This window comes from Poecile atricapillus, chromosome 29 (assembly GCF_030490865.1).
Source record: "Poecile atricapillus isolate bPoeAtr1 chromosome 29, bPoeAtr1.hap1, whole genome shotgun sequence".
NCBI lineage: Eukaryota > Metazoa > Chordata > Aves > Passeriformes > Paridae > Poecile > Poecile atricapillus.
Genome location: NC_081277.1, coordinates 4,897,896 through 4,920,950, shown reverse-complemented (window position 1 = coordinate 4,920,950; position 23,055 = coordinate 4,897,896). Strand labels below are relative to the sequence as shown.

Sequence of the window (23,055 nt, the reverse complement as noted above, 5' to 3'; positions counted from 1 at the left end):
TGCATCCCCCCAGAGCTGAGCTGGAAGCTGGCTGGTGCTGTGATGAGGGCAGCTAGAGCTGATCTTCATTCACTGTTGGTCACACACCAGTTTCCTTCCCATTAGGTGATGATAGGCCTGTTTTAGGGGGCCCCAAAATGTGCCTGTGTGAACTCACAAAGCAATCTGACAAACTGTTCTCGAGTGTAAGGGCAAAATGCAAGATCTTCTGAGGCTTTCTAATTGCACAGCTGTTGTTCAGATATCATCTTAGCTTGTCTTTCCTTCTGTAAGCAAAATGATTCTTGCAGGGCTGATGTGTGCTTTTGCTGCACAAGTGGCAGCAGTAAAATAAACTCAAGCTTGTCTCAAAGATGTGCAGAATGCTCCATGAGGACATGATGTGCCTGGTTCCTGTGGCTGTCACTGAACATCAGTCTCTCTTCAAGGCACCAGAGCAAGCAGGAGGAACCCTTGGTTTCATATTTATACATGTTTTTGTGACTTCACAGCTGTCCCTGGTTGTATAGGGGTGCTATTCAGATATTTATGAGAGTGATGTGAAATTTGGACTTTCAAAGTGTTTTGAAATACTTAAAAGGAACAATAAGAAATCAGTGCTAATGTGAGAAGCACAGAAATGGAGACCTCTTGCCTTATGTGCCTTCTCTGCATGACCTACCTGCTAACTCAGAGTTACTTCAGTTACCTGTCGTGACCCTCTGAAGGATTAATGGCTTCTGACTCGGGAAGTGCTTCAGCCATAAAGACATTTCTGGCACTGAGCTGCTGCTTGGGAGGAGGGAGCTGGATCGGTGGGAAATCCTCACTTAGGGCTGCAGTGTGGCCACAGGAAGGTTGTTTGTGGCTGCTGTTGGCCCAGGGCTCTGCTGTAATGACTCTTTTCATGACTCCTGGCAAGAAGGGTTTAATACCAGGGGTATGCAGATGGCTGGTGGCATGAACAATACCCTGAGATTGTTAAGGAAAACACCCTCTGGAGCTGGAAGGATCTGTGAAAGCACCTGTGTGTGTGCACAGGGATTGAAGAGCTGCACACCCAACTGATGACATCCTGCTGGTTCTTATGTTTGTAGCTGTTATTGGTTATGTTTGCAAGGAAATAAAGAAATGCATCACAAAGCCCTGATGTGTGGGATGTGGGGTGGCAAAGGATGGAGGAGGGACAGTGGCAGAGAGAAGGGGAGGGGGCAGTACAGGCAGGTCACACTGTTCTGTGATCCTTGGGCACATATTTCTTGGAAGAACGAATCTGCTGAATGTCAGAGCCTGTTTTTCTGTCCTTTACCTGTTGCTTTTGAGTCAGCAGATGTGCTTGGATATGTGAATATGAGTTTACCCTTCTGTTTCTGTGCTCCATTACCAGTTGCAGTTTGAACTGTGAGTTGTCTCTGCTCTTTGGAGAGCACAAAGGCTCTGTGTGTGAGGTGTCACACAACCTGTGGTTCTGTGCCTGTCCCCTCTCTGCAGAGCACACAAATAGAAGGTGACAGGGAGGCTTATCAAATTATTTTACAAATGAGAAGCTGAAGCCCATGCAGATGAAGCCATTTGATAAGGACTGTGTAGGAGAGCAGGGACAGTCTTGTATTAAATGCAAATATAACTCCTTGCTTGGTATTTTAATCACAGGGTCATTAATATTCATGTCACCATAGTATCCAGGAACTTTTATCATGGACCAGGGCCCTGTGTCACATAATGCAGATGCAGAACAAAGCCTGTCCCTGCTCCTTGGAGATTCCTGGCCCTTCCCTGTTCCTGCTGATTCTCAGCACTGTGCTAGGGACCAGAGTACACTCATGTGCTGCTGCCTTAGGAGGCCTGTCCAGAGAGAGGGTGTGAGAGTTGACACACAGGATCTCTGTACCTTTGAAAGTTATTCTGCAACAGATGCATTTAGTGATATATTTATTATTTAAGTTGGGATATAAATAAAGAAAGCAATTATTTAAGTTCATTTGAACTGACGAATTCAATCCCCAGTGGTTACAGACTTGGTAACAGTCACAAGACTGCAGGTTCTGGACCCCTACAACTGTTTCCTGTTCCTAGACATCTGACAAATGAACAGACAGATAGTTCATACCTCTCCCTCTCCACCTGTGTATGTGTGGAAAACCCAAAGCCCTGTTTCATGTGGAGCTGTTATTTCCTGCCATTAAATGCTGAATGATGGATTCTTTGTGCTTCTGTCTGTACCTGAGAGTTTAAATTCCCTGAGACCTGCCTGCTGGGGTAGTGGATACCTCTCTCCATGCTTGGCATGCACTCAGGAGTTGAAAAGTTCATTGCTGTCTTCAGGGGTGGATTAGCATATGCCCTGCAGAGGAGTGGGATGTGTCCTTAAATTGTGTTTTCCTGTTACTCAGGGAGCTGCCACTTCAGTGGCCCAAGGGTGCCTGGAACCTGTAGTTACACAGGTTCCCACAACCTGTAGTTATCTGGCATTTCTGGAAAGGTTGAACTCTGGATTCCTGGGCTTAAGGAGAGGAAGCTGCTTGGAGAGAAGCCTCCCTACACTGCTGTGAAGCTCAGTCTTGTTGAGTGTGAGCTCTGGCTCTTCCTGGAGCGTGTGTAGTGGAGTTCTGCTCGTGGTTCTCCTGCTGCTGTGCTCAGGAGGCCTCTCTGGGTGCTGCCATAGGAATCAGAATTCCTGTGTGCCTCACTTGTCTGTTGCCATGAGCTGTCCTTGCATCCTTGCATAATTGCTTCCCAAATGGAGTGTGCTGTTACCATGACACTTCATGGGCAGCTCTGCCTGGCCCTTGCAATCCAGTCCAGTTAAGGACCAGTCCCAGCCCTGGCCTTCATCTTCATCCCTCCTCTACACCTCCAGCTACAACCTGCTCTCTGCTTGACTAGTTCTGCTTTTTTGTCTCCTCTCTTGCCGACGTGATTCATGGCTTCCTTGCCTTTCCAGGGAAGCTTTTCAGCTGCCTGCAGTTGCTGCAGCTTCTTGCTGGCTTTGCAGTTCCAGTCGTGTTCACTCAGAGCCCGTCATGCTCTGCAGCATGTTGATGCCAGTGCTAATTTCACTTGGAGATGAACAAGGGCTCGGATGCTATTAGCAACTGCTGGGAATAATAGCAGCTGAAATGTGCTTTTTAAAGGGCTGACTGATAACTAAACAAATGATTCTTTTAAATTTTTTTTAAGCCCTGAGTTATTCATGACCCATTAATTTTACTTTTTTTTTTTTCAGGCTTACACTGGAAGTTCAAGGACTAAAATTGTTACAATAGAGAGGGACTGAGTCTGCCTTGCCAAGTAATCTATTTGGAGGCAGCGTGTCTTGCTGCATAGTAATAAAACACTGTTCTATCAGCTTTGGTTTTCCAAGTCTGCCTGTCAGGGAGTAATGGAGTGGATGCACAGGGCTGTGCAGCAGAGCACATGCCCAGCAAATCTACCCACGTGAACACCTAAACGTGCTTCCTGCTGTGGCAGCCAGTACAGTTCCATCGCCTCCAGTGAGCTGCTGTTTGTTATGAAATTGCTGTCACAAATACTGCAAATTCCAGGAGGTTTTAATACCCTGAATTGGGGTGTCTGGGCTGTGCTGCTGCTCTCTGAGTGCCGAGCTACTGCTGCCCTTGGACTGGAGTTCTGACAAGAGTGTGGATGTAATGCACAGCCTGGATCTTGCCCACTGATTATTTTAGGCTTCTAAAATGCTGTTGCATGGCAGAGATTAATTTCCTTCCCCTCCTTTCTCTGCTGTGTTGTGATTTACAGCTTCCTCTTTTGTCCTTCTCCGTGGACCTGGCTGGGAGTTGCAGGAGGATTGTGTGGAGGGTGAGGTGTCTCCTAGAGTTCTGTAATGAGATGGAGTCCTGAAACATACAAAGCAATGAAGCTGAATGGTTTTAAATCAACTCTATCAAAATAAACCCCCAGGGAAGTTACAAGAGGTAGTTGTGCTTTTCCCGTGTCATCCATGAAGTGAAAATGCCTCTATATAATTATTTTGTGTCTGTTTGCTGTTGTGAGCATCACAGCTGACAGACTGAATGTTCACTCCCAGAGCTGCCAGCATCCCTAGACAACCAATCCACATCTTCTGAAATCAGGAGAGGTAGAGGCTGTGCTGGTGTGGTGTTGGATGAGTTTCCTCGCTGGATTATTTTGCACAGCTCAGGCACTCGTGGCTGGGGCTGCCACACCAACATTAACGATGCTGACGTCCTGCCTGTTTAAAAGGAGAGGGTGGAGCTTGTAAATCTAAATCTGTCTTGTCATGGCCTAGATATTGCAGCACTGACATTAAGCAAGGGCCCTGTAATTATGTTGGTAATATTGGATAATCACATTAGGATTCTCAGCTATGGTAAATCTGTGTAGGGCTGACTATGGCCTTGCTTTCTCCTGGCTGTGAGTCTGACCCATGAACTCTGTGTGAGCTTAAGCCTTTGTTTTACCTGGGGAGAAGTGCTCAGGTGTGCTGGATGTTGTAGTAAAGTTTTCCTGGTGGTATTTGAAGCCTAAGCAGTGCTGCAGCTGCAGTTGGAAGAGCTGCTGCTTTCTGGAGTTGGGAGTGAGAAGGGTTTGTGATGAGCAGAGCTTTGTCTGGGCTCTTCTGCTCTCTTGGAAGCAGACCTTTGCCCTGATGATAGATGTTGTCTGATGGACTCTGGAGGTATCTTTGAAACTGGTTGTTTAGGTTTTTTTCCCTTTTTCTTCACGCCTCCCACTGAATCCCAGTTGCATTTTGTGTGGGCAGCAGGCTGACGCAGATGCTGGGCTTTCCGTGCCTGGAGAACTCGCTGGGTGTGAGGGATTTCTGCTGGCCAGGCGTGGAGGCTCCTCTGCTTGCTGCTTTAATGTGCAGGCTGCTGCTTATGTGCACATTGACTTTGTGCAGATCAAATTCTTCCCAGCTCCAGTGTGAGCTGTGTGGAGAATTTCTGGCTGCTTAAAATGGTTATTATTGGGAGGACAGTGCCTGACTTTGGGAGCTGTAAGGCTGCACATGTATTCCTCTGCTACAGACTTTGTGAAACAGTTGTTACCCTGCTCAGAGCTGCTGTTGTTGTGAGTATGAACTGGGTGAGCACAGAATCCACCTCAGTTTCCCAACACTGGCAGGAGGATGAAGCCTGGGAAGCCCCAGCATTTGCTGTGAGGAAAAACAAGCTGTGCACGTGCTCTGCAGAGAGGGAAGGGGAGCTGGTGATTTGCCCAGCAAAGCTTGAATATTCTTCAGGAGTTTGTCCTGTGCCAGGAGGATTCTGTCCCTGGCAGGCTTGACACACAACCTGTATCTGTGTCCCTTGTGTAGTTTCTTCAACTGAAGTATCACTAGAAGTGCATTTCCTGTATGTTCACTTCAGCTCTGAGCTCTCCTGACTTTTTACAGTTGTAACTGTTACAATCTTCTTTTGAGTGTGTTCACTATTCCTGGTCCTGCTGCAGAAAATACCTGGCTAACTTCTTAGCTAATTTTCCATCTGGGGAGATGCAGGATTCAGCTGATTCTCCTGATACTGTGCACGTTTGATGTTTCCTGTCATGAAGTACTAGATGTCCTCTATGCTTTATCTAGGTGCTTTCTACTTTCCCTGCAGTTCTGGAGCTCTGATTGCCTCCTACAGCCACTTAAAATGGTCAGAACAGGGTTGAAATTTGAGTTACTGTGGCCATTGCTCCTTACACAGATGAGGCTCTTTCAGCTGGAGTTAGTGGTGTGCCCTTTCTTTTTTGCCCTCAAGATAAAACTTCAGTGTTCAGACTATTTAATTGGCGGTTGATGTTTCAAGATCTGATTTGGTAAGTTTCCCAGAGCAGTTCTATCTCAGTTCCAGGATGAAACCTTTTAAAGTGCTGTTTAGGGGCAGTGGAAAGAGCCCAAAGGAGCAGACGAAGCCACAACTGAAAGCTCAGTGAACCAGCCAGAATGTGCACTGATTTCTGTTTGGTTTTAGTGTGTTTAACTCCCTGTACAGGTGAGTATGGTGAGGTCAGAGCTGGATCTCTCCTCCTGGAAATGAGCACGGGGAGCTTTGCAGGGACTGTGCTGGAGGGAAATGTGGTGCAGTGTTTTCTGCAGTCTCTTTGCTTTGGAGCTTTCAGGCCTTGTGCACTGTAAGGATTGGTGTGTTGGTGGTTCAGAGCCCTGAGCTGGGGGAGAACAGCCCTGCCCAGAGCCCTCCTGTGTGCCCTGCAGAGAGCAGTGCTTTGTGTTCCTGCTATGCAGAGCTCACTGAGATAGCTCACTCCAAATACTGCTCTGGGAGATGCTGGGACAGGCTTTTAGATTGAAGCAGTCCCTTAAACTTGGCACTGTTATGCTTTAGATGGGTCAAGGGACTTAAAAAATACAACAAAAACCAACTAACTAAAGCTTGTTATTTCCTTTGAGGTAGAAAATCTGGGCTGAGAGAGGCCCTGTTTAATTTAGTATTATTATCTGCTCTTCTCAGCTGGGGAGGCTGTTGGCAGGGGATGAGGCTTTGTTTTGTTCTTGTTCAGAACTGGACTCTGGTCTATAACACACATGTACACAAACACATGCACTGTTTACAGACATTTGGGTGTAGTAAAACCAGGAGATCACATTGAGGCCTGCCTGGAGCAGAGCCTGTTGCTGTTGGGTGTGTGGTGTGTCCTGAGTGTCACCTCAGACAGTTGTACCACCTACACCTGTGGGTCTGTGTGTGAGCCTGTGGCTGAGCACACCCTCTCAGTGTGCTCACTGTTGACACACTTTAGCCCAGGTACACAAAATCCTGGTTTTTTTTAGCCTGGGTTATGGGGAACAAACACAGGTTTTGTCCATGTACTCCTGAGAAGGGATGCAAGCCTGTGTCTTGGGACAGATTGTGTGTTTTCTGTGCCTGCAACTTGGGGGTGAATAATCTTCACTTATATGGATATAAAATGGCATGTAAATACCCTACTGTAACCAGAGGATTATGGAATTGGGTGGGAGAGTGAGTCACAGGCATAATTAAATCCCAAACCCCAAGTGTCGTGTCTCTCCAACGTGTAGTACTAAAACAACAAAATGCAAACACAAAGGAGAACATTGGTACAATCACCACTGCTTTGAGTCCTTCAAGTCCTCTTGTGCTGGATCATCTGGAAAAGACTCTGGATAGCATCCTTCATCTCCACCCAGCAGGCTGTGGAGAAAAGATGGGTTTTGGTTACACTGGCGTGTAGGGGAAGAACTTGGGGCTGAAAGTCAGTGGAGATTTTGGTGAGAATTCCTAGTGGTGACAGGGTAACAAGAGCCAGGAATAAACTGCTGCAGAGCATGTGGGGAGTGTGAGTAGAACAGTGAAAGAACAGGTTAGAAGATGTGCTGGGAGGGACTGGGGGCACTGTAAGTCCTGCCAGAGAGAGGCTGAGTCAGGTGAAATCCTTTGTAGTACCTGTCAGTGCTGGGGAACCCCTAGAAATGTTTCTTCCTCTTGGTAGCATGTTCTGCCATAGCCAAAATGTCATGAAAGGATGAACCTTCAGTCCCATCCTGTTGGGATGACTTGTTGCTCTCTCTTACTTGGAGATCTGTGGTTTGAGGAGGTCTGCTCTGGGCTGGGACCACCCAGAGGTGCAGTTCCAGCACAAATTTGCTTTACTGTGCCTTCTAAATTATGCCTCAAATGACTTCAAAAGAAAATGAGGGAGTTGTATTTTTCTGTAAAGATGTTAATGCTGACACGCTGTGACTTTAAAGGTGTTGCAGATGCTTCACAAAGCAGAAAAAGCAATGTGCAGTGGTCCTGTTCATTCCAACCCCTTATTATGTATCACAGTAGAACACTTCACAATGCTGCCTCTGGTTCGTGGGCACATTTGGTAATAACAAGGAATAATACTGGAACAGAAAGCTTAATTTGGGGTGAAATATCCTGTCCTGGAAACAAAGAGCTCAGAAGTGATGCAGAAGTGGCATAAAAATGGGGAAAATGGGATTTGAAATGGTGTGTTTTCATCAGGTATGTGCAGCAATACCCTCCTGCTGGGCAATGGAAGAGTGGAATAAAGACAGCAGAAAGAATACATTGGTGCAGATTAATAGCCACAAAAATAGCACTGTAATCCTAATGCAAATCATGGGGAGCTATTATTGAAATAAAAAGCCCATATTAAAGTATGCCAGCAAATATTTACTTGTGTGGAGGGTCACAGCAGATGACAACACGAGGCAGGATCAGTGGGACTGTTTTCCTTGGCTCTCCTCCCTGTTGCTGCTGCCTTGGTGGGACAGTGTGATGCTTTTTATAGGAGCTGATGGGGAGTCTCCTCCAGACTCGTGGTGTGGTCCCAGTGGTGCTTCCCAGCAGTCACAGGAAGGTTTTTTGGAGGTGTCAGCAGCCCCAGTGTGCTCAGAGGACAGGACCCCAGGGCACCTCTTTTACCTGTCCTGCACATGAGGCACTTGTCCATCTTCATGCTGGGTTTGCAGTGTGGGGAACCAGGCTCAGGGCATCCCTTCAGCTTTGTGGGGAGCTGGAGGGGAGCAGCACTGGCACATGGGGAGCTTTTCCCTGATATGCTTGCAGAACTCTGCTGAGCTTGGCTGTTGTCTGAAATAACTACAGATTATTGTATTGTGTAGCTTTGGCCAAACTGTTTTCCTTGGCCTTTTTTCTTTGTGGTGACCCCATTTTTTCAGTGATTCCAGAGCTGAGGTTTGCTGTAGCCATCTCTGTCTCTGGAAAAGGTGCTTTAGGATCAAGAATCACATCATAGAATAGCTTGGGTTGAAAGGAGTGACTGTTGTATATATGCAACTTGGGGGAAATCTTTTTTTTTTTCTTTTTTTGAGTGACTGTATGTTGCTCCAGTTAGAGAAGGAGCTAGAGGTGCAGGATGGCTTCCTCAGGGCAACAGCAGAGAGAAAATGGTTCTGGTGTTGGCAGATGATGATGTCCAGTGATGGGTAATGTGCAATGTCTGTGTGACAGCTGCTTGTGGCTGTGACTGGGGGAAAAAACACATTCCTGTGTTTTAGTAAAGCTTTGGGAATGGTGAGCTGGAAACACCTCATGCAAGGGAGTCACTGTGGTTTTCCTGTAGCTGGATCACAGCATCCTGACTGGGGGGACAAAAACAAAACCTGAGTAAGCCTGCCCTTGTACTTAGGAAGGTAAGTGCTAAGGAAGTTCTTCTGGCTGGTGAGATAAGGCAAAATATGACATAATTCTTGATGGATAAGGATCAGTAAGTATTGGAATTGTGCAAATGGAGTGGCTTTGTGCCTGGTTCAGCAGAGCACTTAATTCTGAGTGCCTGCTGGTGCAGCTGGAGCTTAAAATGCCTCCCTGCAGGCAAATGTTCCTGGGGCAGTTTTGGGGACATCTGAGCAGCACTTGGCCTCCCCTCAGCTGCAGTGCTGGAGCCCAGTGGGCTGTCTGCATGCAGAGCATTGAGGGGGATGAGGTGGAACTAAAATACAGCAAGGTGGGAACAATTCAGTGGAAAACCATGTCTTGTTTGTCCATCTCAGAAAAGAATTTCACCACTGAAGAATAAAAGTTTTTAGTGGTACTTGCAATGCCTGTCAGGAGCTGTGGTAATTCCAGGTATACTTAATTTGTGGAAGGGTGATGAAGAAGATCCAAAATGAAACAGGGATTTTTTTATTTTTGAAAGCGGAAATTTGTGACTTGACAATTTCAAGCCTGATGATTTGAGTGCCTTAACTGAAAAGAGGAGTGATTCCTCCTCAAACCCAACATAGCCTGGGAAAAAAGTGAGGGGTGTGATTGGAGGCAAACCTTGCCAGTGTTTGCAGAGGGAAGACATCCCTGGAGATGTTTTTGTAGCTGCTCTTGCAGAGCTCAGATTGCAGCTGGTGGGTCATGGAGCCCCCATGGTGTGTCTCAGCTCCTGGGCAAGCAGCACTCGTGTCTCTGGGAGGAACACTGAGCAGGATTTTAGGAGGAGGTTCTGCCTAATTGAGTTTGGATGAGGCTGTTCCTGTTTTGTCAGTGTAGCTGCTGTCTCTGGCAGAGGCTGTTGGATCAGCACAGCTGGGCAGCACAGAAATGCAGAGTGTTTTGGGAGCACCGATGGCTCCTGGAGTGCCTTTGGTCCTGCAGAGCCCATGAAATCCAAGCTGCTTTTCTGTGTGTGCACAGGGCAGGGTCCAGCCTGGCCCCTGGACTGGGACTGACTGGGGTAAATTGCTCTGTTGACTTGGGCCTTCAAACACTGTCTGGCTACAGCTGAACTTGCTTTGTTTTGGCCTGGCATGGCCAAAGCGTGGTGGGATTCTTGGGCTGTCCTGTGCAGGGCCAGAGCTGGACAAGGTTGAGCCTTGTGGGTGTCTCCCCTCCAGGATATGCTGTGATTCTATGGAAACCATAGGCTTTTCCTGGGTATTGTCTGGCAGGCACAACACCTGCCTTGTTCTCCTCTCTTCTGTTCCACATTCCTGTGAGGGGCAAGATCTGGAGCAGGGCTGAGGAGGTGTTGCTGTGTGATGCTACAGGTGTGATGCTACAGGTGTAGGAAGGGGACATTTGGGGTGCTTTCCCTGGCACCCCCCAGTGCTGCCATCCCAGCAGGACCAGGTGGGTCTGTGGAAGGTGAGGTTTGATGTCCAGAGCAGGGCTCAGCTGATTTGTGTGACCCCAGTGAAAAGCACCTCTGGAAGCCCTCATCACCAGAGGGAGAGGGAAGGAACCTGTGTCTCTGTGCTTCTTCCTCACCACAGCATCAGTGGGTGCAAACTCCATGCAGCAGCAGTGCTGTGCTTGGCTGCAGGTTGGCATTGCTGCCTGCCTGTGGCTTGCTGGCTGCAAGAGGATTCCAGGCTTGCAGTCCACGTGAATCCCTTAAACTCAGCACAGCGCTATCTCCTTACCTTGGAGGAGCTGAGAGGGATCACGTGCAGCTCTGTGCAGCTGCTCTTACCTAGTTTAGAAGTGCTTGCCTGGCTGTGAGGAGCTCTGCATCCTGCTGAAATTACAGAAGGGCTGAAAATGGAGCTACCAGAGCTGGCAGCTGGCCAGTGCCCTGACACAAACCTGCGTGGAAAATTGCTTTGGCATCTGTAGTGACTGGAGATAATTGGAACTTCCCAGGATTTTTCAGCTTATCCTAAAACCTTTTAGCAAGAACAACAGTCAGGTAGCAAGGTAACCATGTTTCCATGCTGTTGAGGCAGGCCTAAAGTGCCAAAGAGATGCAAGAAAAGTTTACCCAGAGAAACCCCAATGGCTGGTGGTGGCTCTAGGCTGATGGAGATCCCAGTGCTGGCTGTGTGCTGGCTGCTCAACAATATTAATATGTCTTAAGGATGAGCACAGAAATAACTTCTCATCTTATAGAAACTTTAATGCTTTGAGTATATTTACCAGTAGCCTGTGTATGCAGCTGCCCCCCAGCCTTAAAATGCAGATAAATTCACAGATATATTCAAATTCTGGTGGTATTTTTCACACCTGATTTTAATGTGAAGTGACCACCTGAGGGCAGTTAGAAGTTCTTGATTGTGTTGTGCCTTTCTGGACTGAATCCTGGGTTCAGTCAAAGCCTGGAAAGGAATGCTCTGGAGGTGATTTTGTTAATTAGCCCAAGATCAGGGAGGGGACCTGTGAATGAGGCATGAGCAGTTGGTCTGAAGAGACTCCAGTCCCACTCAGCTGAAGCAAAGATTTGGGAGCAGAAGGAGGTTCTTGAGGTTAGTGGAGCTGCTTTTTTTTTGAAGAAAAATAAGTTTAATTGTTCTATTTTTGCTGCTCAGCTCGTGTTTTCTTTCTGCTGAGCACAGCAGTGTAGACAGAGATCCCATATCCTGCTGGGCTGGCCAGAGCTGGGAAAAGGGAACTCAGCCCCTGGGGTGGAGCAGGGACTTCTTGTGGGTGACCTCTCATTCTGTGAGGGGAGCAAAACCCAAAAGTCTTGTGATTACCAAAAAATTCTGAAATGGCTGGGGCAGTAATAAACTTCGAAAAACCAACTCCTTGGGAAAGAGAAATTAAAAAACAAAAGGATTCTAAAACCTGATCTCTCCAATGATTCTGAAAAATACAGGCTGCTAGGAAAGCTGGGCTTGGGAAAATTGTGTTGGTTATTATTTCTTCCTGGCTCCAGTGTAGGTTATAAGAGGGGGAAGAAAAATCAGCACAGTGCTGTGTTACTCTTTTCCACAGCCACCCTTTGGGTTGAAGATTCACAGCGGGATATACAGATTTGTGCTCCAAAAACGAGACAAATGTGGCTGGGGAGAACAATAAGGCCACTGCTGTGGGTTCAGAAGCTCTTAAAAGTGACTTGTAATTTGAGATCCTCAACTTGAAGCAGCTTCAGGGAGAGAGTCAGGGTTATTTTTGGGTCTGAATCGAGCACTGTGCATGGAGGCCCCTCCAGAGCAGCGAGGGGGTTTGAGCAGCTGTGACGTGCTGCATCCCAGGGCCATGTCCCAGTTTTCTGAATTTGAGTGTCCATTTTGCAGCCTGGGTTTAGTTTTCAAGACCTTTAATTGAAATCTTGATGCTTATTTTTTTTTTTGTGGGATTTTTGTTGGGGAGAAGGGAGGAGGAATGCATTTTTTATTTTGTTTTGTTTGTTCTTTTGCATCTCTGGGGCTTCTTCTAAAAGTCAGTGGGGCTTCCTTGGAACCCCTGCTCTATTTCTTGTGCTGTGTAAAACAGAGGGGTTTGTGTGCCCAGAGAGATTCCTGCTGAGCAGTTCCTGTGGCTGGCAGGTGTGTTACCTGTGTGTGTGACTCCTGTGTCGAGGTGGAAGAGGAGCTGTAATTTCATAAAAGCCATTGAAAACAAAGAGGGAGAGTTGTACATTAAAGACAGCAGTGTTTTCTGGTTGTTTGGGAGCAAAGGCCAGGAGGTTTCTCCATAATGAATTTTGTGTCTTCCACAGGTGGCTTTGCAATTGTGTTCCTGGTGAGGACGAGCAATGGGGTGAAGTGTGCCCTGAAGAGGATGTATGTCAATAACGAGTACGACCTGCAGGTCTGCAAGAGAGAGATCCAGATCATGGTGAGTCCCTGCTCTGTGCTGGGCCCCCTGGCATGCAGCAGGGTGGGAGCCTGCTCACCTTCTGCTTGTGATCTCTGTGGCATCAGGGCACAAACTCTGCATTTTCCTAGCAAAAATGGCTTTTGTGTGGAAAGATCTGACTTCTGGAGTTGTATGGGAATCTGGTACTGAACTATTTCAAAAGTTCCTGTCCAGTGGAAAAAGAAAACCTGGAACCTGAAAAAAACCCAGGGAATTCCAGGAAAAGGAGGGGAGAACTGCATGGCTGAATGGGAAAAAGAAGAGATGAATATGTGAGCATGGCTGGGGGTGTTGGAATTCAGAGTCTCACAATCTTCAGTTGAGATCTCAAGTCTTCAGCCTTTTAAACTTGATGAGAAAAGGCTGATGATTCTGATATCTCTGAACTGAAATCAGTGCATGAATGGCAGACCTCCATCCTGAGATAAATCTGTATCACAGCATCTTCTAATCCTTTGGGTCAGGATGAAGGTTATCTCTGCATTGGTGAGGCTGGTAGATTAAAACAGTATTTGTGGGGTAGTTGGTGCCAGGGCTTTTGAAATGTAAAGTATTTGTAATAAGCTCTGGGATGTTTCTCTAGATTATTGGATACAAGGATTTGTATGGTGGGATAGCTATTTTTAATAGCTGCTTCAAACTTAGCTTCTCTAAACAAAGACAAAATGGAGATGATCCAAATAGATTTGCCTAATCTTGTTTGCAGTGTGGTAAACATGGGAAGTGCCACTTTTGAAGTTGTATTCAAAGATACTGATGAGCATTTAGAGCAGCTGCCAGGTGGGGAAGGAAATATAAAATCCTCATTTTGTGGATTTACCACACGAGGTACAGGTTTGGGGTAGATGATCTTCATATGAGAAACTCCTACCTGTAGCAATTCTGTGTGTGATTTCTGAAGTAGCTTTTAATTGGGTTAATTAATACCTTTTAAGTAAATTGCTGTAGTTTGTGATAGTGCAGGGAAGCTTTGGGCTCAGTTTCCCTGTGGGCTACGTGGGAAAAAGCGAGATTAGATCTCACATCAAAGGTTTAGCTGTGCTCACAAAGCTTGTTTACCTGGCTTTCTCTTGCTGCTGCTTTCTCTTGTCTCCGTGGGTCCTTCTCACCTGGCAGGGCTGCTTGCTCCTCCTGGGCTGGATCTTATCCCAGGCATTTGTGTCCTGAACAACTAATGCATCCCTGAAAGGAAATGTTTACTTCTTGCCCCGCTTTTCTGCAATAAGGAATTATTTTCCATTTAACTGCAGTTTTTGCAGCCCTGCAGTGTTAGAGCAGAATGTGCCCAGCAGAACCTTGATTTCCTTTACTGGGGAAGCTGAGGATCAAACTGGGCTGGCTGTCACAGCTGGGAGTGTGTGTGAAGCTGTCAGTCCCAAATAAACAATTTTCCCCTGCAGTTTAGCATGTGCCTCCATAGCAGGGGCTTGGAACTTGATGATCTTTAAGGTCCCTTCCAGCCCAAACCAGTCTGTGATTCTGTGATAAGTCATTGATGTGAGAACTTGTGCCTTAATCCATTGAATTACTTAAAATAAAGCACTTCTAAAAGCAAGGTTAAAATTTATTTTGTTGTTTTAGTGGATTTTTTTGAGCGTGTGAAGATTTGAGACGTGTTTTGTTAGCAGAAGAGTTGGAAGGAGATGAGACAAGTCCTGCATGGCCACTGCCACCCTGTGCCCTGTTCTCCCCTCCTGGAGAGGAGGAGCAGCTCCAGGGCCTGGCCAGGGCCACCTCAGGGGATGTGCCAAAATCTGGGCCAGGCCTGAACAGGTTAATTCATCAGGTTGGCTGTTTCTCTGCTGTTTGTGTCAGATCCTTCTGGAAGGAGAACAGGTAGAGACAGACCTCAGGTTTGCTCCAGCTCTGAGTGACGATGAATTCCAGGTGACAGGAGCTTGTGCAGTGTGGCAGGAGCAGATGAAAGCTCTGCTCGCTCTGCGTGGCTGGCTCATGGATTTAGCTGGTCCATGCTGTGAATTTGTCTGTCTTGCAGCGGGATCTGTCTGGCCACAAGAACATTGTGGGCTACATCGACTCCAGCATCAACTCTGTCAGCAGCGGGGACGTGTGGGAGGTGCTGATCCTCATGGACTTCTGCCGGGGTGAGTGTTGGCCACGGGTGGGTTTGTCCTTCTGTGCTTCAGGGAACTTGCACAGCAGCTTCCTTTTGAAGAAAGAGCTGTCCCTGAGCTGCCAGGAGGCTGCTGTGAGCTGAGCAAAGCCAGGACCAGGAGTGGAGCACAGAGTTGATTCTGCTGCTGTGGATTGGTACCATCTCTGCTCCTGCACAGGGTGGTCCTGGATCCCCTCTGTTGTGAAGGAGAACCACAAATACATCTTGCTGTTGTCTTTAGCATGGTCTGCACAAGAAGTGGCTCCTCTTCAAGCTGCCAGAAATGTAATTTTTCTTCACTTTAGTCTCATTGCAGGCTTTGTTCCACATCAGCCTGCCTTAGGATTGTTCTGGAAGAAGCATGAAATGGATAATGGGAAGCCAAAAAGCATTCCTCTTACCTCTGACCTTTTTCCTTGGCTGTCTGTAGCCAGACAGGCTCTTCCAGCTGTCCCAAAGCTTTGATCCTTGTGGCTGGGATGTGGTGTTTGGAACAAGATGCGTGTGCTGGGCTCAAAAGCTCACAGGAAGAGCATTGAGCAAAAATAATGTTTTGGCCAGGTGACTTGAGGAGCCTGTGGCTGGTTTGGATAGTGGCAGCCGGTGGAAATCAGGATTTTTGAGCCTGTGTGGCTGTGAACTCAAAAGCATTGTAGCAAGGACACGTAGATGTGTGTAAATGTGCCCAGTTCTGTTCTGCCATGTCCTGTTTGCTGCTTTGTTTTGCTGCAGGAATCTTGCCTGCCTTGCACTGGGTTGTTTGCTGGTGAGAGGATGAACTTTGTGTGCAGTTTTGCTGCAGGAATCACTCCATAATATCTCTTTAAGCTTCAGCCTAAACATGACAAGAGCTGTTGTGAGCACGAGGCCGGGCAGTGCTGGCAAATCAGCCAGCCTGTGGAGGGAGGTACAAACCTGAGTCCTTCACAGGCACCTCCCCAGCTGCAGTACCCAAATTTTGGACAGATGAAGTAAAATCCATCTTTCTGAGGAGTTTCTTTTGGTGTGAAGGGAGGAGAGCTGCAGGGTGGCATTTCTCACGTGGCTCTTGGCAGATGCTGTGCTGAGCACACGCCGGCCGCTCTCTGCAGCCTTCCCACTGCAGAGCCTTTGGATGCTGATTTTCCCTTGTTTCTTTTCCTTTTGTGGCTGACAGTTTCCAAACCAAATCAGTGTCTTTGTGTGCAGAGCTGCATTCGAGTGTAAAATGTTCACAGCTGTAGTATTCATTAAACTGAGCTTTTCTTTCCTACCATGAAAGTTTTCCAGCACTTGTGATGTGGAATGATGCAGTGCTGCTTTGCCAGAGCTTAAGAAAGGAGATTTTCTCTGTCTGTCTAGGGTGTTTAGAGGAGAAAAAACCCCTCTGGATTGTTTTGGAAAGGCCTTGACAGCAACAAAACCCCAAAGCTGAGACAAATTCAGGACTCGTTCAGGAAAAGTTGCTTTTGTTTGTCCAGAGTTTCCCTTGTAACAGATGGATTTTTAATTTCTTTGCCAGTTGACAGCTTCAGCCAAGCCACTTAACATGTGGGTTTTCTGAGTGTCTCCCTTCTTCCCTCTTCTTGCTTACATGTGGCAGACTAATCTGTGGACTGTGGGTGCCCCAAATTCAGCCTTTTATTTCTCTAGTCAGACAAAAGAAGTCCAATTTGGAAGGAAAAAAAAAAAGAAAATTAGTTAGAATTACTTGACTAGTGACACAGCCAGGGCAAAGTGGGCTGGTGTGAAGGTTTGCTCAGAGCCCAGGTGAGCTGTAACTCCTGCCCACAGGTTCTGCAAACCCCTGGGATGTAGGGGAATGGAACAAGCTGAGTAATCAGGTTGCAAAAAGCCTCCAGGGAAGGTTTGAATTTAGTTGAATTGTTGTGAATTTAGTTTGACCTCCTCTTGCACTGACTGTGGAGTCTCAGTTTGAGGAGCAGCCCAGAACCAGAAATGTCAGGGGGATTTGGTTTGGAGTGGCCAGAGCTCGTTGTGTGCCCCATGATGGGGAGGTCTCACTGTGTCCCTGCTGTGTTTTGGGGAACCCAGAGCTCTGTCCCTGCTGTGATTTGGGGAACCCAGAGCTCTGTCCCTGTTGTTATTTGGGGACCCCAGAGCTCACTGTGTCCCTGCTGTGATTTGGGGACCCCAGAGCTCACTCCCTGTTGTTATTTGGGGACCCCAGAGCTCACTCCCTGTTGTTATTTGGGGACCCCAGAGCTCACTCCCTGTTGTTATCTGGGGACCCCAGAGCTCTGTCCCTGCTGTGATTTGGGGACCCCAGAGCTCACTCCCTGTTGTGTTTTGGGGACCCCAGAGCTCACTGTGTCCCTGTTGTTATTTGGGGACCCCAGAGCTCTGTCCCTGCTGTGATTTGGGGACCCCAGAGCTCTGTCCCTGCTGTGATTTGGGGACCCCAGAGGTCACTCCCTGCTGTGATTTGGGGACCCCAGAGCTCACTGTGTCCCTGCTGTGTTTTGGGGACCCCAGAGCTCACTCCCTGCTGTGTTTTGGGGACCCCAGAGCTCACTCCCTGCTGTGTTTTGGGGACCCAGAGCTCACTCCCTGCTGTGGTTGTGTCCTGCAGGGGGACAGGTGGTGAACCTGATGAACCAGCGCCTGCAGACGGGATTCACCGAGAGCGAGGTCCTGCAGATCTTCTGCGACACCTGCGAGGCCGTGGCCAGGCTGCACCAGTGCAAGACTCCCATCATCCACAGGGATCTGAAGGTGAGCTGTGGCTGCAGGGGTGCAGCAGGGAGGCTGCATCCTCCTCGCTGTGTCTGCCAGCTGCCCACGCCCCAGTGCTGTGCTTCTCCTGCTCACAATGAGGGAAAGTGGGCATAAACACACCTCTCTGCTGGAAGATAAAAAAAGAAATGAGCCTCTCAGTGCTACTTAGCATATGTTTGCCATCTATAGATCTACTTAAACACAAATGTTTGTGAATAATTCTGGTTTGCACACGTGCCAGAATGTACCTGGTGAGTTATTCACCTGAAACACTGCTTGTTTAAGGTAGCTCACAGAAGTGTGCTGTGACGTTGTTTCCTGGACCCAGATTAAAAGCAGCACTCCAGAAGTGTTGGCCTTGGGGCAGGAATCCCTAGGAGCTTTTGAAAGTGGCCTCTGGAGCTCTGACCATGAGTGTGTTATAAAACTCTGTGTGTTTAGCTGGGAACAGAGCTGGGCCAGCTTGGGAGAAATCCCACGCCTGTAATCCAGCAAACAAAAAGATGTTCCCTTTGCTCCCAGTGAGCTCGTAAAATGCTGGAATGAAACACTTCTCTCAGTGGGTAGCAGTAATTCCTTTTGCTGGGTTTATTTTTCCCTTCTCCTAGCATTTGCTGGTGAAACCTGGTTGCTGGATAGTCCTGTGCTGATATTTAACAAACCTTACAGGGTGTTTAAGTGAAAAATCACCTCAGACTTCTCAGCCAGATAAAGTGGGAGGACTCCTGGGGAAATGTTGGAGGAGTATTTGCAGGGAGCAGGGAATAACGCTGCCAGTGTTGATCTGCTGGAGAGAACATCTGTGTGCAGTGCTTCATTCAAAGCAGATGCATGGCAGAGGGGGAAGGGGTGTGTTTAACCCTTGGTTTCAAGCCAATGTTCTCCCCCTCAGCTGCTCTAATTTGGCTGCATTTTCTGATGTTTAAAATGCTGACTCCTTCTTTTTCTTTCCTTCTTGTAAAGATCATCCTTGATGGGGAGCTCTGCTTCCAAAGGGTTTTGTTAGCAAATGCTTATGTGGTGATTTCTTTTATTTTGAACTGTATGAGCAGTATGTTTTATCTCGTTGTTGTATCTGAGAATTTGACGCTGATTGAAGATAAAGACATGAAAAATTGTGTGTTCCCTCGAGAGAACATGCTGTTAATGCTGCTGGACAGATGAGGAGTTCCACAGGGATGCTCTGCCAAAGCAAAGATCTGAGCACAGGGTTTCACACATTTTAAGTTGGTGTTGAAACAGGCAATTTTCTTAGGTGGATGCAAAGTAGAGTTTTGTTAATGCACAGTTGTGCGTAGTGAGGAGAAGCTTTCTGCTGATTTCATTTGTTTCAGCTTCTGATTCTGTTGCCTGTTCAAGGTACCAAATAATATTTGAACAAAAGGGGTCTTGTCAGGAGTCTGGGGGAGCCTCTGCTGCAGCAGCCCCTCTTTAGGGACTGTGGGGCACCCAGCAGACTCTGAGAACAAGCAAATAAATGTGAGCATGAGCTGAGGCTTGTTTTGAATGACACCCTCAGGACAGGTAAAATGCAGGGAAAGACCTGGAGATGTGTTTTAATTTCATAAATGTGGAAGTGTGTGTGTTGTTTGTCTCCCTCTGCCCCACAGACAGTGAGGAGTTGGGGACAGTTTGGATTTCCTGTGCCCAGTTCAGATGCCAGACCAGGGGCACCCAAAGGCTCTGGGACACTGAAATCTTACAAGAGGCAAAGAAATGCACTTGCAGGAGGAGAAGGGAGGGGTGGCAGGATGGAAGGCAGTGTTACAACTGTGCTTCCATGGTTTAACTTCTATTTCAGGAGATGTGACAGAGTTTTGATGCCTGTTTTCTTTGCTGTCACATTAGGCTTTAGTGTCAGATGTGTCTGATATGTCTTCAGGCACTTAAAACCTTGACTCATCTGAAAAAAAAAAACAACAAACCCTGAATATTTTTTTGTCTGAGTGATTCTGTTTGTCTGTGATGCTCCCAGGTTGAAAACATCCTGCTGCATGACCGTGGCCACTACGTCCTGTGTGACTTTGGAAGTGCTACTAACAAATTCCAGAACCCTCAAACAGAAGGGGTGAATGCAGTGGAGGAGGAGATCAAGAAGTAAGTGTGCCCAGCTTAGCTGCAGTTTGTGTTTGAAGGGTTGTTTTTCCTTGTGCTGGGATTAATTTTGCTCAGCCTGTTGCAGCAGATTGGCAGTGTCTGCTGCAGGTGAGTGAGTGCCCAGGGGAAGGTGAAACAATAAATTGAGCTTGATGTAATTGCTTTGGAGCTGGAAGACTGAGATTAATGCAGTGACCTGTTCTGTGCTGTGCAGGGTCAGGCTGTCCCTGTCCTTCATCTGCCTTGGCTCCTCTGAGCTCCAGGCAGGGGTGGCACAATCCCATCCTCGCTGGGCTCCCCTCCCCATGGATCCATGGCTGGGGCTGTTCCCAGCCTTGCTTCAGTTCTGACATCAGTGCTGCAGACTGGCCACTCCTGTTAGTGAACTTTCTGGCTAGCTAGGGATGGGTACAGATGCCTCTTTTTTGTTAGGATTCAGCTACATCTGCCTGGATTTCCTAGATTTGTTTGACTGGAGTTTTCAGCGTGCTCCTAACCCAGTGTTGCAGTCCCCTTGGAATGCCCTATTTGTACACTTAAGCCTACAAAACCTTTGCCTTTGGCAGTGCTTTCCTGTGATCAGGGTAAGCAGCAGGCAGAAATGGCAGACCTGCTGGTAGGAAAGCTTATCAGAAGAACCTGATAATCTGTGGAGCAGTTTCCAGCTTTTCTGTTTGTTGTTATCAGTTAAAATGAGGCAGATTCTCGCTGTGGTTTGAGGTACACAGTAACCCATCCCTTGCTACACAGGCTCTGAGCAGGACTCTGGCTGTGGGAATCTACTTTTTAGGAGCCAGATATCCAGTTACAATCTCTGTAATACAGTTGGCCACAGCCTTGCAGTGAGGGCATTGCAGAGGACATTTGATTACTGACCTTGTTAATGCTTTGAATCCTTGAATGTTTCTGTTCTTAAAATGACTGCACAGTTTTGTGGTGAATTCTGTGCTTTAGAAAGGATTGTGGCTACTATTTTGGCTTCCCAGAGCAGTTTGAGGGGTGTTTTGTTGTTTGAGGTGTGTAGCAGGTGATGCTGTTAGATTTTTCCATAGATATCTTTAGCATCCCTTTCCTTAAAATGAGTAGGGAAAGAGTGAATTTTGAATTATTTAGGAATACCTTTTGAACTCCCTGATCCACCTTCCCTTGCAGGTACACGACATTATCCTACAGAGCACCAGAGATGGTGAACCTGTACAGTGGCAAACTCATCACTACAAAAGCAGACATTTGGGTATGTATGGAAACCACTGGGCATCCTCCAGCCAGGCTGCTTTCACTGCCATGGCAGGGAAACGGGGCTGGCCTCATTTTCTGAGAGCCTGGACAGTTTGTGAATGAAGAATTCCTCTGATTGTGTGTCTGATGAGTTCCTGCTGAGCTGGGAGGCTGGTGGAGCAGATATGTGGTTTGAATTTAGAGATGGATGAAACTCCAGGGTTGAGTTGTGATGTGATTTCATATCTTAAGAGTTAAAGCAGAAAATTCAGGGCATTGTGGCTCATTGTGCCCAGCTCCCTGCAGCAGCAGTGTGGTTACACAGGGCTGAGATGTCAAACTGGCCAAACTTCTGCACTGTTCCTGATGGTCAGGGCAATCCTGCCATGCTCTTACTTCATGGTGAGAGCAAAATCCAGCTGTGGTGGAATCCATTCCTGGCTAACCTGGTCAAGGGGGAAAGGCTCCTTTGGGTGGGACAGAGGTGAAAGAGTCTGTGCTGTTTGGAGTGGCAGTTCAGCACATGTATTCAAAAGTGTTTGAAATGCTATCTGGGAGCATGCTTTGTGTTTTTTGAAGCCCTGAGCTAGGAAGTAACATGGCAGAAGCAGAAAAAGAGAGCTGTGATGTATGTTCAATAGTTGTGCAGCTACAAGAGGGAGAATTGCTGGTGTGACATCTGCTGAAAGTGCCCTGGCTGAGCTTGGCTGGTGCTGGGGCAGCAGCAGCTCCTGTAGGAGCAGGTTTAGCCAGGGCTCTGTGGGACCAGCCCTGCCCTGTGCAGGGTCACTGGAGTGAGTGCAGAGGGGAGGTCACAGATGTGACACTGGGAAAGGACAGGCAGCCAGAGGAGAGCCAGGATTTGCACTCCTCCCTGTGCTGGTGTGGAAAATGCTCTCCTGGCATGGCAGGAGCTCTGTCCCAGTGACACTTGGTGTCCAGAGCAATGTGTGCTGGTGAGCACAACAGGGCCTCAGCTTCCAGGCCTGTTCCAGTGCTTGTCCTGCTGGAAACCTCCCTTTCCCTTAACTCTTATCGAGGTTATTTTAAGCCAGAGAGCAATTTCATTGTGAAATCCTGTGACAAAAGAGATGAGCTGATGATGAGTTTTTTAGGATTAGGAAATGTTTCCTGCTCCCTGCTCTGAGATGGCAGGAGTGTTTCATAATTAGCCCTTTGTGCAAAAACTGTTTTCTTTTGCAATAGGTGGTGGTTCTTGCTGCCAAAAGCAGCGTGGCAGTAGAGGGAAGGGTGGTAGAACCTGGCAGCCTGCAGAATGAGCTGTACTTCCCTGGCATTTATTTATAGCAGTTGAAAGGTTCTTTGAACTTGATCTCGGAAACAGTTTGGGTTTCTCTTTGTCAGAATGGATGTATTAGTGATGATGGTTGCCATTTATTTGTGCTGTTACTTTGCTCTTTCCTCCCAGTGTGTGGCAGAAAGGCTTTGCCCGTTCAGTGACACGAAGGGTCGCGCTCTGCGGAGCTGTGGGGAGTGTGATGATGAGCAATCCCCCAGATCAGTGTCTAACGAGGGAGAGCTCTGCATGTGCTCATCTTCCCCTGCAGCTGTGCCTGTCTCAGGTCCCTCCCAGGCTGTTGGTGCAGGTCTGACACCAGCAGGACCCCCCTGCTCCCGTGCTGTTGGAGCTGTGCCGTGCCCTGCTGGGCTCAGTTTGCTGAATCCTTGCCCTGTTCTCTCTCTCTGCAGGCCCTGGGCTGTTTGCTGTACAAGCTGTGCTACTTCTCCTTGCCCTTTGGGGAGAGCCAGGTGGCCATTTGTGATGGCAACTTCACCATTCCAGACAACTCCCGGCACTCGCAGGACATGCACTGCCTCATCCGTGAGTGCCAGGGCCGCAGCTCTGACAGACAGCACGGGGGGTTTGCTCTTACACTGACAGCCCTACAGTAAAAACAGGAGCTCTTC

At 47.7% G+C, this 23,055-nt stretch overlaps 1 protein-coding gene across 20 annotated transcripts in view; it reads left to right on the top strand.

The window, feature by feature from the left end:
* AAK1 (AP2 associated kinase 1) overlaps window positions 1-23,055 on the top strand; it is a 62,041-nt gene that overhangs the window by 6,302 nt on the left and 32,684 nt on the right. For all 20 annotated transcript variants that reach the window (XM_058859436.1, XM_058859435.1, XM_058859434.1 and 17 more), the window contains exons 3-8: window positions 12,838-12,956; window positions 14,974-15,082; window positions 17,666-17,808; window positions 19,787-19,908; window positions 21,061-21,142; window positions 22,837-22,969. In XM_058859436.1, the coding sequence (XP_058715419.1) occupies window positions 12,838-12,956; window positions 14,974-15,082; window positions 17,666-17,808; window positions 19,787-19,908; window positions 21,061-21,142; window positions 22,837-22,969 (708 nt within the window). The remainder of the gene's footprint in view (window positions 1-12,837; window positions 12,957-14,973; window positions 15,083-17,665; window positions 17,809-19,786; window positions 19,909-21,060; window positions 21,143-22,836; window positions 22,970-23,055) is intronic.